At 35.3% G+C, this 13,308-nt stretch overlaps 1 protein-coding gene across 1 annotated transcript in view; it reads right to left on the bottom strand.

The window, feature by feature from the left end:
- abcc10 (ATP-binding cassette, sub-family C (CFTR/MRP), member 10) overlaps positions 1–4,057 on the bottom strand; it is a 35,120-nt gene extending 31,063 nt beyond the window's left edge. The window contains exons 1-2 of the mRNA XM_041784942.1: positions 3,753–4,057; positions 2,026–2,239 (exon numbers count right to left, since the gene is read on the bottom strand). Of these exons, the coding sequence (XP_041640876.1) occupies positions 2,026–2,201 (176 nt within the window). The 5' untranslated portion in view covers positions 2,202–2,239; positions 3,753–4,057. The remainder of the gene's footprint in view (positions 1–2,025; positions 2,240–3,752) is intronic.
- Positions 4,058–13,308: the final 9,251 nt, after the last annotated feature.

The following is a 13,308-nucleotide window of genomic DNA, read 5'->3' as shown; positions in this document are numbered from 1 at the left end:
GCAGGACTTAGCCTAAATCATCTACTTAGAGTGTGTAATACTTAACATTTTTAGTGCATTGTAAACACTGATAAGTTTATAGCACTCAAAACATCTTAGATAACTGATCACCTTAGAACATCAGCTAGAACTCTCTGTAAAAGTTTTGTAAGTTATCATTTCACCTAAGGTGGACTATCTTGTGCCACCAATTGCAACAACGGCTGTTGGCGACCCACTTCATTAATGACAGTGTGCCATACATGTTTCATTGATGCTAGTAACAGTGACAATGTCTCTTATGGACGGGACATCTTTAATTGAGACAGCAACTTCACTCGTGGTGCATTTTATTCATTCATCTTATTTCACCTTTTCTTAACCAGGAGAAAACCTCATTGAGATTAAAAATCTCTTTTTCAAAAGTGTCCTGGCAAAGACAGCTGCAGCAAACAGAGTGCATAAAGGTTAAGTGCCCAAAGGCATTCTGGGAAAACTGCAGATTTGCCATAACTCATATAATATGAGTTATAAAAAAAAAAATACTTAAATTGTTTGAGTACCGTTCACTTAAAATTGAAATAAATTCTATCAGCTCATAAAAATAGAGTTCAAACAGCTGTTTTGGATTTTTAAGTTAACACAACTTAATTATACCCCCTTTTTACTTAATTTTTTTAAACTAAGTAAACTTAAGTAAATTGAGCCCTTTTGCTGTTATGGCCAAGAAGTACAATTAACTTGTTTATAATAAGTATTTAGAACAGGTTAAGAAGAACTGAGTAATTTCAACTCAATGTTTATGAGTAAAATGGATGTTGCTTTTTACAGTGAAGACTTGATTAGATTTTGGTGATGATCCGCGCACCCGTTCGGTTTTTTTCAGACTTCGAAATTTTGAACACCATAGTAATCAATGGGAGCTAGGGATGTAACGATAACCGGTATCACTATAAACCGTGGTAAAATTCGAGATGGTTAGTATTACCGTTTCAAATTTTAATTACCGTTTAAGCCGTGTTTGATTACCGCACTTTGAAAACTCACGGTGATACTGCTCAATTCCTGGAGAAACCAGCTCTCTGTGGCAGTAATGCAACTTCATGGATGCCAGCTGCCGTTAAACACCATAGAAGAAGAAGGAGCAGCGCTCTCTGAGACACTGGTGTGCGTGCGCAGTTTGAAAACATGGCGAGAGAGAGTGCGAGAGAGCAAGCAAAAGAGAGAGAGATGGTACACAGAGGTACATGAAACAGTGAAAGTGTTCTTTCTGTACCAGATTTTCTTAGATCTGTAAGACTAGATCTAGTCTTGAGCACTCAATGTAAAGAAAAGTATTCTTGGATCTTATCTACAATTTGCACAAAGTGCAGCTACCTCTTAAGGCCATAAGGTGCCATCTTTAATGCACATTTGTATGTTTGATGTTATTATTTTAATGCTCTGCAACAAAGTACACTGTGTGTGTTATCTTAAAAAAAGTTGGTTAAATAATTTCAGTGTGTGTATAAGTACTTTTTTCAACACTTTGAGCACATTTCAACAATACCATGATAATAGTGATAACCGTGATAATTTTGGTCACAATAACCATTATATGAAATTGTCATATCGCTACATCCCTAATGGGAACGTGAGTTCCTCGTTGGCGCTGCTTAGGCGTGGGTCTGCTGCCTCAGACGGCCATTCTAGTTTGAATTAAATTTGAAAAAAAAAAATGTTTTTGCATTTGGGATACTGAGTGTAGACTAATGAGAATGAAAATGATTTTTTTCCAACTGTAGCATCACACTGAAACATTAAACAGGTGAAAAAAGCCAGGGGAGTCTGAATACTTTCTTAATTAACTGCACGTTAATCCTGCTCCTAATAATGATGACTATGAAACATATATTTCACTGAAAAATAGAAGGGACTCACAAAATAGACTGCAGCCTCATACAAATCACAGCAGGGATATTTAGAAAAATCACTCATTTATTCTCCTGATGAATACAGGTGAATAATGTCAGAAATGATAAGATCTGTCTCTCAGGTGTGACCTACCTGGCCATGCTGAGGTAACAGGCGCTGAAAATGGCCATCCCTGCATGAGGCAGAGCCCCAAGGACCAGCTGGTTAAAACAGGGACTGGCGTGTCCATTCTGCCACACGGGGAAGGGATCCTCCTCGTCTGTTTGGCAGAAGCCAGCGAGCAGCTCTGTCGGGCTGAACTCTCTCATCTCTCCTCCTATTTGACCCCCATCATACCGAAAAACACCTGAAGAGCAGGAATAAAGCATAACTAAACACATGAAAGGGAAGAAACAGAGAACATAGATGTCACTTTAATGTTTTAAACACATAAGGAGTATCCTTCATGTTAACTCTGCTTTATTTTAAATATAAAGAGGCTCACACTACTTTCACTGCAGAGGAGCTGGAACATCAAATGTTTGACAGTTCTCTTTATAAACTTTTAAACACAATTCCCAATAGATGCTGGTTATGTCTCAGCCAGTAGACCAGGGGTCATCAAGAACATCTGCACAAGGGCCAGATTTAGTTTCAACAGAAACTCTGGGGTCCGGACTTTCAGAACACTGGGCCCCTGAAAATCTCAGAGAATGCGCCCTCCACATTTGTGATTTAATACCAGTATTAACTCATTTTAACCCCTTTTTGCCTCTTTAGCCCAGTTTTAGCCATTGTTTAAACCACATTTCCTGCATGTGTTATCCCCTTTGTGCCACTCTTACCCATTTTTGCTACTTTTCTTCTATTTTTGCCACTTTTTCACCTCTTTTCTTTATATTTTTTTCAAGAGTTGCAACTTTGAACCAATTTTTGCCACCTTTCACCCATTTTTTGCTACTCTTTGACCCCCTGCTGCACCTTCCCTGCCATTTATTTCCTTGTGCGCCACTCTTGAACATCTTTTTTTTTTTCACTAATTTGCCGGGCTATTTTTGCTATATTTTTGCCACTTTTAACCAAATTTTGATACTTTTTGCCCCTTTTTGCTTCCTTAACCCAATTTTTACCATTCTTAAACCCATTTAAACCACTCCTCACATGTTTTATCCCCTTTGTGCCACTATTTTATCCATTTTTGCCACTTTTTAACCTCTTTTTTTATTCAGTTTTTTAACTATTTTTGTAATTTCTAACCAATTTTTTGCCCCTTTATCCCTCTTTAAGCAATTTTTGCCACATTTGAACCTCTTTTCACCACTTTATCTGGTCATTTTTGCAGCACTTCTGCCAACCTTAACCCTTTTTAAACATCTACTAATTATGTCAGCAAATTTCTGTAAAACAGATCAAATGTTCAGTCATGCTAAAACTATTTCAATAATTATTGTTTGTTGGATGGATTTAACAGCTGTAGACATTTAAAGTCTTAAAACCACAGCATCTTTTCTGAATTTAATGATCTTTCATTAAAGGAAGGAAGCGTTGGGGGGCCTGATATGGCCCCCGGGCCGCCAGTTGATGACCATTTATTTATGCTTTAATATACTGAGACTGTCCTTTTAAACAGGATATGAAGTCTTTAGTATTTCATTCATTCAGTCTCTGGATACACAGAGTCTGACACATTTGACTTGTTCTGTGTCTTTATCCTGAAACATTTAAATTAATTTCATGAATATTTGTCTGATTCAGTCATTAGCAGGTAAAACTGAAGCCCTTAAACCAACATATTAACAACATTCAACACTTCAGTACATTAAAACAGAGTTTAAAAACCTCACACAAACATGTGTTAGATATTTTAGAGTCTGGCTCACATGTGTAGGCAGTCTTCCATCGTGTTTGTGTCCCAGTTCTGGTTTTAAACCAGCCTGAAGCAGCAGAAGGAGCCGATCTTCCTCTGACAGCAGGAACCGTCGTGGACTAATGTAAACAAATGAGGCTAGCTAGTTAGCTTAGCACAGAAAATACCGGCCTGTTTAAACGGCACCGCCATGACACAACAAAAATTATATCAATAATATTTAGAACATGTCAAAAAAATACAAAACAACAACACTACTGCCGATAAAACAGCGAGAGTAACCTTTAAATATTACCGGCTTTCAACCTAGCTAGCAGGAAATACTTCTGTCGACTGTTGATGACGCACGCAGAAAGCTTTTCAAAATAAAAGTCACATTTATTTATAATAAGAAAAAAATGTATTTTTGTATTTTGAATATAAAGATAAAAATGTCTACCATCGTCAGCCTTAGCCTCTTTATCTTGTTAGCAAAATTTCACACCCACAAATCTAAATTCTCCAACTCTGCTGCTTGCTGTAAATTATTTTTAATTGACTTCAAATATTGACTCAAATTAACCTCAAACAAAAAACTTTGTCAACAATGTCAATTTATACAGAACGATTTTGTAACTAAGTCTGTCTTGTCTTTTCTGTACTTTATTATTCTATTCTTTATTATTCTAGTTATTAATGTTTTGTGTATTTCCTTAACCTTTGTTAATGTTATTGTTATGTATTGGCACATCTGATTATTTCTAATCAAATTTTTATAATAAAGGGAAAAAAATGTTACATTTATTTAAGGAAAAAAAATCCTCGATAATGGCTTGAAACTGTCCAAAATATGAGGTGGTAGTTTATTCATGTATTCATCGATTTCAGGGGTGTCAGACTCAGTCACAGAAGGGGCCGGATTCTGGTTTAAGGTCTACCCTGAGGGTCTAACAGGGTCCACATTTAACCAAACCATTAGCCTCATTTTTACCAGTATTAAATTATGGGCAAAAAAAAAAAAAAAAAACTAGCACTGATGATAAATGATTTTGAGATTTAAAAAGTCAAAATGATGTTAAAAGGCTCAAAATCTGAGATCAAAAAGTCAAAGTTAGTAGTTCAAAAGTTAAAAACACAAAATAATATGTTTAAATAATGCTTTTAAAAGGCAAATATATAAAAAAGAAAGTCACAATCATGTTTTTAAGACAAAAATATGACTTAAGATTTAATAAAGATGCACCAAAAAGGTCAAAATATGAGATAAAGGTCGAAATAATGAATTAAAAACGTCAAAATATGAGATAAAAAGTGAAAATAATAAATTGAAAAGGCTGAAATGATCAGATAATGTCAAAATTATAAACTGGAAAGCTCAAAATATGAGATAAAAAGTGAAAATAATACATTTACAAAGTCAAAATATGAGACAAAATATCAAAATAATAAATTAAAAATGGTCAAAATAGAGATATAAAGTCAAAATAATAAATGTAAAAGGCTAAAATAATAATAGATTGAAGTCATAATTGTGCTTTGCAAAACTGAAAATATGAAATGAAAACGTATTATTTTCTTTTCACGTTTTTTTTTTCTCTTTATCTTTTTCCACATACTTATGACTATGAAGGATATTTGTTATCATCAGGGTAGGTTTACATTTTTATACTGCAGGAAATCTGCAGACCTCATATTTTAGGGCCAGTCAGAATAAGAACGGGATATGATCTCGCGGGCCGGGTGTAACTGTACCATGGGCTGGATTTGGCCCCCGGGCCTTGAGTTTGACACCTCTGATCTATTTCCTTATTTTTAATCTAAAAGTGTCTTAAATAACATTTTAAAGGTGGATACATTTTGCACAGAGCGTAACCACTATAAGTGCCATCCATTTTAAAAAAAAGGAATTATTAATTTGTCATTAACCCCTTTAAGCCTGAAAACACAAATTATAGCCAGAAAATTCTAATTTTTTGGAACTGAAATGTTTATTTCACTTCTAATGAAATTTAAAAAAATCTAAATATCCATAAAATTTAACATACATTTTTTTGTATCTTATTTGATAAATGAGGTGTTTCTGGTAACTGATAATCCACTTGAGGGCATTTTTATAATTTATCAGATTGTATTCAGAGGGTTTTTAGTCATTTATGATCATATCGGTTAGAGCAGTGGTTTTCAAACTTTTTTGCCCAAGGCACACCTAAGGTTAAGCCAAAATCTCAAGGCACACCAGATTCATACCAATACAAAATAGACTTTTTAAATAATATAACAGTCAAGGTGGTCCATAAGTGGGGATAAAGGGGAGAGGGTTCTGGGGCCAAGACAACTGGGGGTGGCAAAAGTGGGAAAAGGTGGCTGAAAGGTGGCAAAAATTGGTTAAAGTCATGATAAAACATGGTAAAATTGGGTAAAAAGTGACAAGACAAAGTCAAAAATGGTTAACAACTGGCATAAGAGGCCAAAAAAATTGGTTAATAGTGGCAAAACATGTTGAAAGTGTCAAAAAGGTGACAAAAATGGGTTAGAGGTGGCCAAAAGGGTTAAATGTTGTAAAAAAGGTGGTTAAAATAGTTTTAATGTGACTAAAAAATGGGCAAAATTAGGCCAAAAAAAAGTGGCCAAACAAAGGCAAAGTGTGTGAAAATTAACAAGAAGGTGGCAAAAATGGGTTGAAAATGTCAAAAAGGTGACAAAATAGGTTACAAGTGGCAGAAAAGTGGCAAAAAGGCTTAAAGTTGCTAAAATGTGGTAAAAAGTGAAGAAAAAATTGACCATAAATGTCCAAATAATAGCAAAAGTAGGCAAAAACTGCAAAAAGTTTAAAGCAGCAAAAATGGTTTAAGTTGACAAAATTAGTGGCAAAATGGGTAGAAAATTGGTTAACTTGGTTAAAAGTGGCATGAACAATGATCATTTCAACACCAATTTCAACTCCATAATAGCTCGCCAAATGCTGCAAATGTAAATGGACTCCAGCCTGATTCCCACAGCACACCTGGACTTGTCTCGTGCCTTGCCACACCATTTGAGAACCACTGGATTAGATAGATGTATCATAAAGTATCTATAAAATATGATACAACAGACGTTAAGGGGTAACTACCCCAAAAGTCCTAAAACTTTCATTTATGTTGAAGTTTTTGCCCCTAAATTAAAAAAAAAACCATTTTAAAAGGTGAATGCATTTCCAGTGTAATATTACCTCTACCAAATTCCACAATCACCTGTGTTGTAGGCAATAAATACAAATGCATCTTTTAGAAATCAAAAATATTTCTTGTCCATCTCAGCTGCTGAAGCTTGGAGCTCCTTCAGAGTAGTCATAGGTGTCTTGGTGTCCTCTCTCACTAGTCTCCTTCTTGCACGCCCACTCAGTTTGTGAGGACGGTCTGATCTAGGCAGATTTACACATGTGACATATTCCTTCATTTCTTTATGATGGATTTAACTGAACTCTGGGGGATGTTCAGAGACTTGGAGTTGTTTTTGTCTCCATCCTCTGACTTAGACTTTTTAATAACGTTTTCTCTGAGTTGCTTGGAATGTTCTTTTGTCTTAATGGTGTAATGGTAGCCAGGAATACTGATTAACCAGTGACTGGATGCCTGTTGAATAAGGTCAGTCACTTTAAAGGGGTTGAATATTCATGCAGTCACTTATTTCACATATATATTTTTACTGAACTAACATAACTTTGCAGAACTCTGGTTTCACTTTGACATTAAATTGTTTTTTTCTGTCAAAAAGGCCAAATGATAACGAACACGATTGATTTATGAGGAGTCAGATTTCAGGGACAATCATCTCATTCATCCAGGATTCTGTGGTCTGATGTTTTTTAATCAAACTTTAAAACCAAACTACTAAGTCATGTTATATTTTGTATATTTTGAGGCTTCTGCTGATGAATTCTAGGATGTAAATGGGCACAAAGCAAACAGGCAACACAATAGATTGAGTTCTTTATTGAGCGCTGACCGTAGAAAAGAAGCAAATTTGAAGATTAGCACCTTTACATGTTGTCATATAAATTGCTGGTTCTCTGGGCTCCTCTAATAAAATAAGAAACATTTAAGCTTAGAGAGGGAAAAGCGATAAATTCACAAAAAACAAGCAATAAAAATATCTTAATTTGGAAAATTTCTTTTATATTTAATTACAATCAGGCTTGAAATTTACAAATTTGTAACCTGGGATTTGAATCAGTGCACGCAACGTTAGCATGGAACATAAATTAAAAAGACAAAGGAGCTTTACAAACTTTTACCAGGAATTAGAAAATAACACATTAAATAGTGGGTGCAGCTGTCGGAGGCATCTTTAATTCAATAAAAAACCATCTACAAGTCTTATACAAAGCAGGAATGAAGCTATACATCGTCACATTATATTTAATTCTTACACACTGTACAAAATCCGTTATTCCTTCATGGCTGGCAGCGCCAACCACAACACTAGGCAGCTTCACGTTTGTTTTCTAATATCCTACATTTACTGTGTCGAGGCGACACGCGCGGTATTTACAGATTCAAACATGAATACAAACATAAATATGAGCGGGATCCATCTACCCATCCCTACGGCGTTCATGTCCTCAGACACATTCATGAGAAAATACACCAAATATTGGCCACCGACGGTCATCCCTCCCTCCAGGAAACACTCCGAGGCTCAAAGCCATGAAACACTAATGTGGGTTTTTGGTTGGACTCCTCCCGTGTGCAGAGAGGACGACGTTAAATGTTTAGTAAGGTGGCACCGTCCATTTAAATGTGTTTGTCACAGTATAAAAACCACCGTAAACTGATGGCAGTAAAAAGCTTATTTAAAATGAAACAGATGAAAAAATAAACGTCTTTAAATGTCAGAAACAACAGATTTACAACAGGACAGGATTTTAAAAACAATAAAACAGACTTTTTGTTTTCTGTAAAGCAAAGGATAGTAAAGAAACCTGTGAGGATTACGGTGGCCTGAAAGGTCAACTGCAAAAACATTTCATTAAAGACAAAAAAAAGTACAGAGGCCCTAAAGGGACATTTACAGAAAAAATAGTTTCTGGTGTGCATGCAAAACATTGTAATTCTCATGAGAGTTTCTTAGTAAGCTCTGTGAGCGCACAACAAAGTTTCTACAAGATAGTTTCTTGTGCTAACCAGAAATTATCCCGATGCATGAAATAGTGTCAGGAGCACATGAGACGGTCACCCGTGAGCACAGAAAGTTTTGTGTGTGCACCAGAAACACATTTTTTTCAGCCCTTATGGGGCTCCGTAGAAACACAAAAACACTCCATGAAAAAACATTCCGTGAAGCACAAAAAAACTCATTTATGCAAAGCAATTTTGTGCAACCCAAGACATTTAAGTGGAAATGTAAAGCATCTTCTGCATTTCATGAAACACCAGAAAAAAAACCCTGCAAAAGCAAACACTTTCAGGAACTTATAAAGCATTTTTTAACACAAACAAAAAAAACCCACAAAGCACAAAAAAAAAAAAACATTCGTAAATGTGAAATTATTCTGTGCAACCCCCCAAAAAGTTTAAGTTGAAATGCAAAAGCGTCTTCTGCATGGTGTGAAATGCCCCCCACCCCCTGAAAAAAAAAACCACTGAAGCAAAGATTTTTTATAAAATATATAAACCAAAACATTTTGTGAGGAGCAAAAAACACTAAGTAGTGCAAAATATTGCAAAAAAAACAAAAAAAAGTTTAAGTTGAAGCCTGTTATGTAACACAAGCCATTTCAGAAACTCAAAATAAATTGTTAAATTGAAAAAATAAATTTAGAAATGCAAAAAAAACTCTCCATGAAATGCTAAAACGTTTGGAAAAATATTTCACAAAATACAGAAACCATTTTGTAAAATGCCAAAACATTCTGGGAAGTACAAAAATAAACTTAGCTTAAAAAAAACCTACCATAATTTTTTTTCTGAAAAGACCAAAAAAAGATTTTCATGTATACATAAACATTTCTGAAACTCAAACGTAAACAGACTTAGAAACTCAAAAGACCTCAAAACTTAAACGTGAAACATTTTAAAGCCACTGTGTTTTTATGAAACTTTTTTTTTTTTGTTTCACTTGTTTTGTCAATAAAATCTTTATATTCTAAAAAAGAGGATTATAACAAATTCAGTGACTGATATTGTTTTTCAGAGGACCACTGATCATTTATGATTTAATCGCAGTTTAATTGTTTAGTTTTCTTCACAAGAGATTTTAGATCTTGAAAGAATTTCTTGGTTACATAAAGCTAAAACAAATAAAATTAAAATGACATTTTTTTTGCACTTCACAAAATATTTTTGCCTTTAAATAGAAAGTTTTTAATTTAACAAATATTCTTTCGTTCCACTAAATGTTCTTCTGTTTTATTTTTTATATTTTTTGTTTTCATGAAATGTTTTTGCAGTGTACTATCAGGGCCACCGCAGATAAAACTGTACAGGAGGCTTGATGCTGGTCTGATGTGTATATTCAAACCTTCTCAACTTTAAAATCAGAATTAAAGCTATCACAGATGGAAAATCAGGTACAGAGAGACGATGGCAGGCCTGAGGAAGCTTTCTTCTTCTTGGGTCATGATTGTCGAGTCAGGCCATTGTTCACTGATGCATAGGCTACCAATAATCAGAGCAAAAGTGAATTCTAAATCAAAGCTGGGGAGCAGATTCATCCTGAAATCTAGTTGGTTTAAGAAGACAGAGCGTAAGCAGGGCGGGCTGCTGACTGACAGATTCCTATGAAATGTTTTCAGGAAAGTTTTAGATTAAAACCTTAGAAATAAAAAACATAAAATCCCCAAGACTCATCAAAGAGTCTGAATATGGTCAAATATTTAATACTCTATCACGAGGCTTCACTTCAGTACCTTTAAGTACCATAAATGCATGAATGTTTAATACCCAGCCTCCGGGTATGCGTACCTGATGTGCCATCTCAGATGGATTACCAGCTACAGTTTAAGGGAACATTCAGGAGAGATTTTTCACCGATATTTCACTGAATTGCATCCTTAGACTCCAGACACCTCTAGAAAAATATACATCACTTCACTGTGATAAATGCATCCTCTTTACCGTTTCTAGAAAAAGATATTTGAATCAAGCCAATAATCAGACTGAACTTCCTTCGTGCAGCTGAGAGAGAAACCCGTTTCCTGTTACACTTTAATAAGAAGTCTGAAAGAAGAATCTGACCGCTTCAAATGTGGCGTTCCACAAGGTTCAATCCTGGGTTCTCCATCATTTTCAAACTAAATGTTTGCAAATTAAAGTAAATGTTTCACCATGAACCATTAACAGCCTTTGGTGATTGACCGACACAAAAAAAAGCCTGAGTCCATAGATGTTTCTGCACAGGCTAGCACCCACAACCTCCATTTCAGAGCGATTCCAACTGGTTCTCAATCCTAACCCCGCACTAACCCAACGTACAGCTGGAGTATGATGGAGGACAAAGGATTGAACCATAAGGAACAGCTGACATAGCCACATTTTTGAAGAAGAGGGTGAAGCACGATTTCTTCAAATCGCAACTATTTCACTGGAGTATAACGGAGGAGCCAGGATTGACTTTGGATGTGTGAGTCGACGCTTCCTCTCTCCCTCCTTCCAGCCCTGTCCTTGACGTGCTAAGAGCACTTCTTTTCTTAAAATTCACGGGTAGATTCATGGATGAGGACACGCACTGGACATGCAAGTCCTCATCCATGAATCTCCTGGTGACTGAGCGAGTGCAAACGTCCCACATCCTCTCCTTTGGTCTTTGCAGGAACTGCAGTATGATCAACAACTGATCAATATCCATCAGCTCCTCCTCCAGCAGGGTAATCTCATCTTCAGCCACCATTAGAAACAGGAAATGTGGAGGCAGCACAAGGAACTGGCATAAAAACACACTGCTTGGTCATATTAGGGTGGAGTTCTGGAGAAAACCACGACGGTCACTGGTGTAGATTTGGTGAGGAAGGATAAACCCAGCTTTAGACCGGAAAAATGTTTTTTAAGAAAATGGCTTTGAAATTTGTCCACTTGAATCTCGTTGCACTTAGACTGGCATATTTAACTAAAAATAGAAGTCAGAGTTCCCTTGGATTAGATTATCCCGATCTTTTAGAAACAGATTTCAAAATTTTCCTGAAAGTTCTAAGGCACGGTGACTTCAGGTCCTAAAATAAACTCTAAGTCAGAGCTGAGCCTGAAGTTCTGCTTTTTAGTTCTCAGGAGAACGAGCCGATGTCAGACTCACCAAAGCCTGTTACCAATCTCAGATCAACCTGATCAGTACCGCGCAGGAATAAAACAAGGAATTACATTAAATCAAGTTTAAAATCACCTATCTCAGCTGTACGGGAGAGGAGGAGGGACACCAGATCAATTTGAGATGCATTTTTTTCCAATCCCACAAAAAAGTCAGAATTCCTAAATTTTAATCAGGTTTCTAAAGGAAAAGGTTCAAATTCTGAGATTTAAGTCAGATTTCTAAAATCAAAGTCAGAACTTTAAGACTAACAGCAGGATTGTGAGATTAGAGTCAACATTTTTGGACACAAAAAAGTCAGATTTCTTAAAGTCAGAATTATTAGAACAGTCAGAATTATGAGGGAAAAAAGATGAATTCTGGCATTAAAGTCAAAATTTTGTGATTAAAGTCTGAATTATGAGTTTAAAGTCAGAAGTTTTGGGGAAAAGTCAATATTCTGTGATTTAAGTAAGACTGGTTCAAAAAAAGTTTGAATTCCTGGATTAACATCAGGATTATAAAATAAAGTCAAAATATCTGATGACAAAAAAGTCTGATTTCTGAGACTAAAGTCAGAATTATTGCAAGAAAAGACTGAATTTTGATATTAAAATCAAAATTTTGAGATTATAGTAAGAATTGTGGGATTAAAGTCAGAATTCTTTGGAAAAACCATCTGTATCCTATTATCAATAGGATTATGAGATTCAAGTCAAAATTTCTGAGCACAAACAAGTCAGAATTTTAAGACTAAAATCAGAATTGTTAAAAAAGTCAGAATTATTGGGAAAAAGACTGAATTTTGATAATAAAGTAAAAAATTGAGGGTTTCAAGACAGAATTCTAAAAAAAAAAAAAAACAACTCTGTATTTCTAGGTTAAAGTCAGATTTCTGAGGCTTAAGTCAGAATTTTAGGACAGAAAAATGTCACTGTTCTAAAATAATATCTAAATTCTGAGACAAAAGTCAGATTTCTGAGATTTAGGCCAGAATTAGTTCAAACAGTCAGGGTTCAAGAAAAAAAGAATTCTGGGATTAAATTTAAATGATGGGATTTTGGAGAAATAAAAAGGTTGGATAAAAGTTTTAGAGAGAATTACAAACAAGTCAGAATGCTGAGATTAAAGTCAGAAATCTGGGATTAAAGTGAGAATGCTGGGATTAAAGTCAGAAATCTGGGATTAAAGTGAGAATGCTGAGATTAAAATCAGAAATCTGGGATTAAAGTGAGAATGCTGAGATTAAAGTCAGAAATCTGGGATTAAAGTGAGAATGCTGAGATTAAAGTCAGAAATCTGGGATTGAAGACAGAATGCTGAGATTAAAG

The sequence above is a fragment of the Cheilinus undulatus genome, linkage group 4 (assembly GCF_018320785.1).
Source record: "Cheilinus undulatus linkage group 4, ASM1832078v1, whole genome shotgun sequence".
NCBI classification, from domain to species: domain Eukaryota; kingdom Metazoa; phylum Chordata; class Actinopteri; order Labriformes; family Labridae; genus Cheilinus; species Cheilinus undulatus.
The sequence above is the reverse complement of the archived record's forward strand: the minus strand, read 5'-3'. Positions and strand labels throughout refer to the sequence as shown.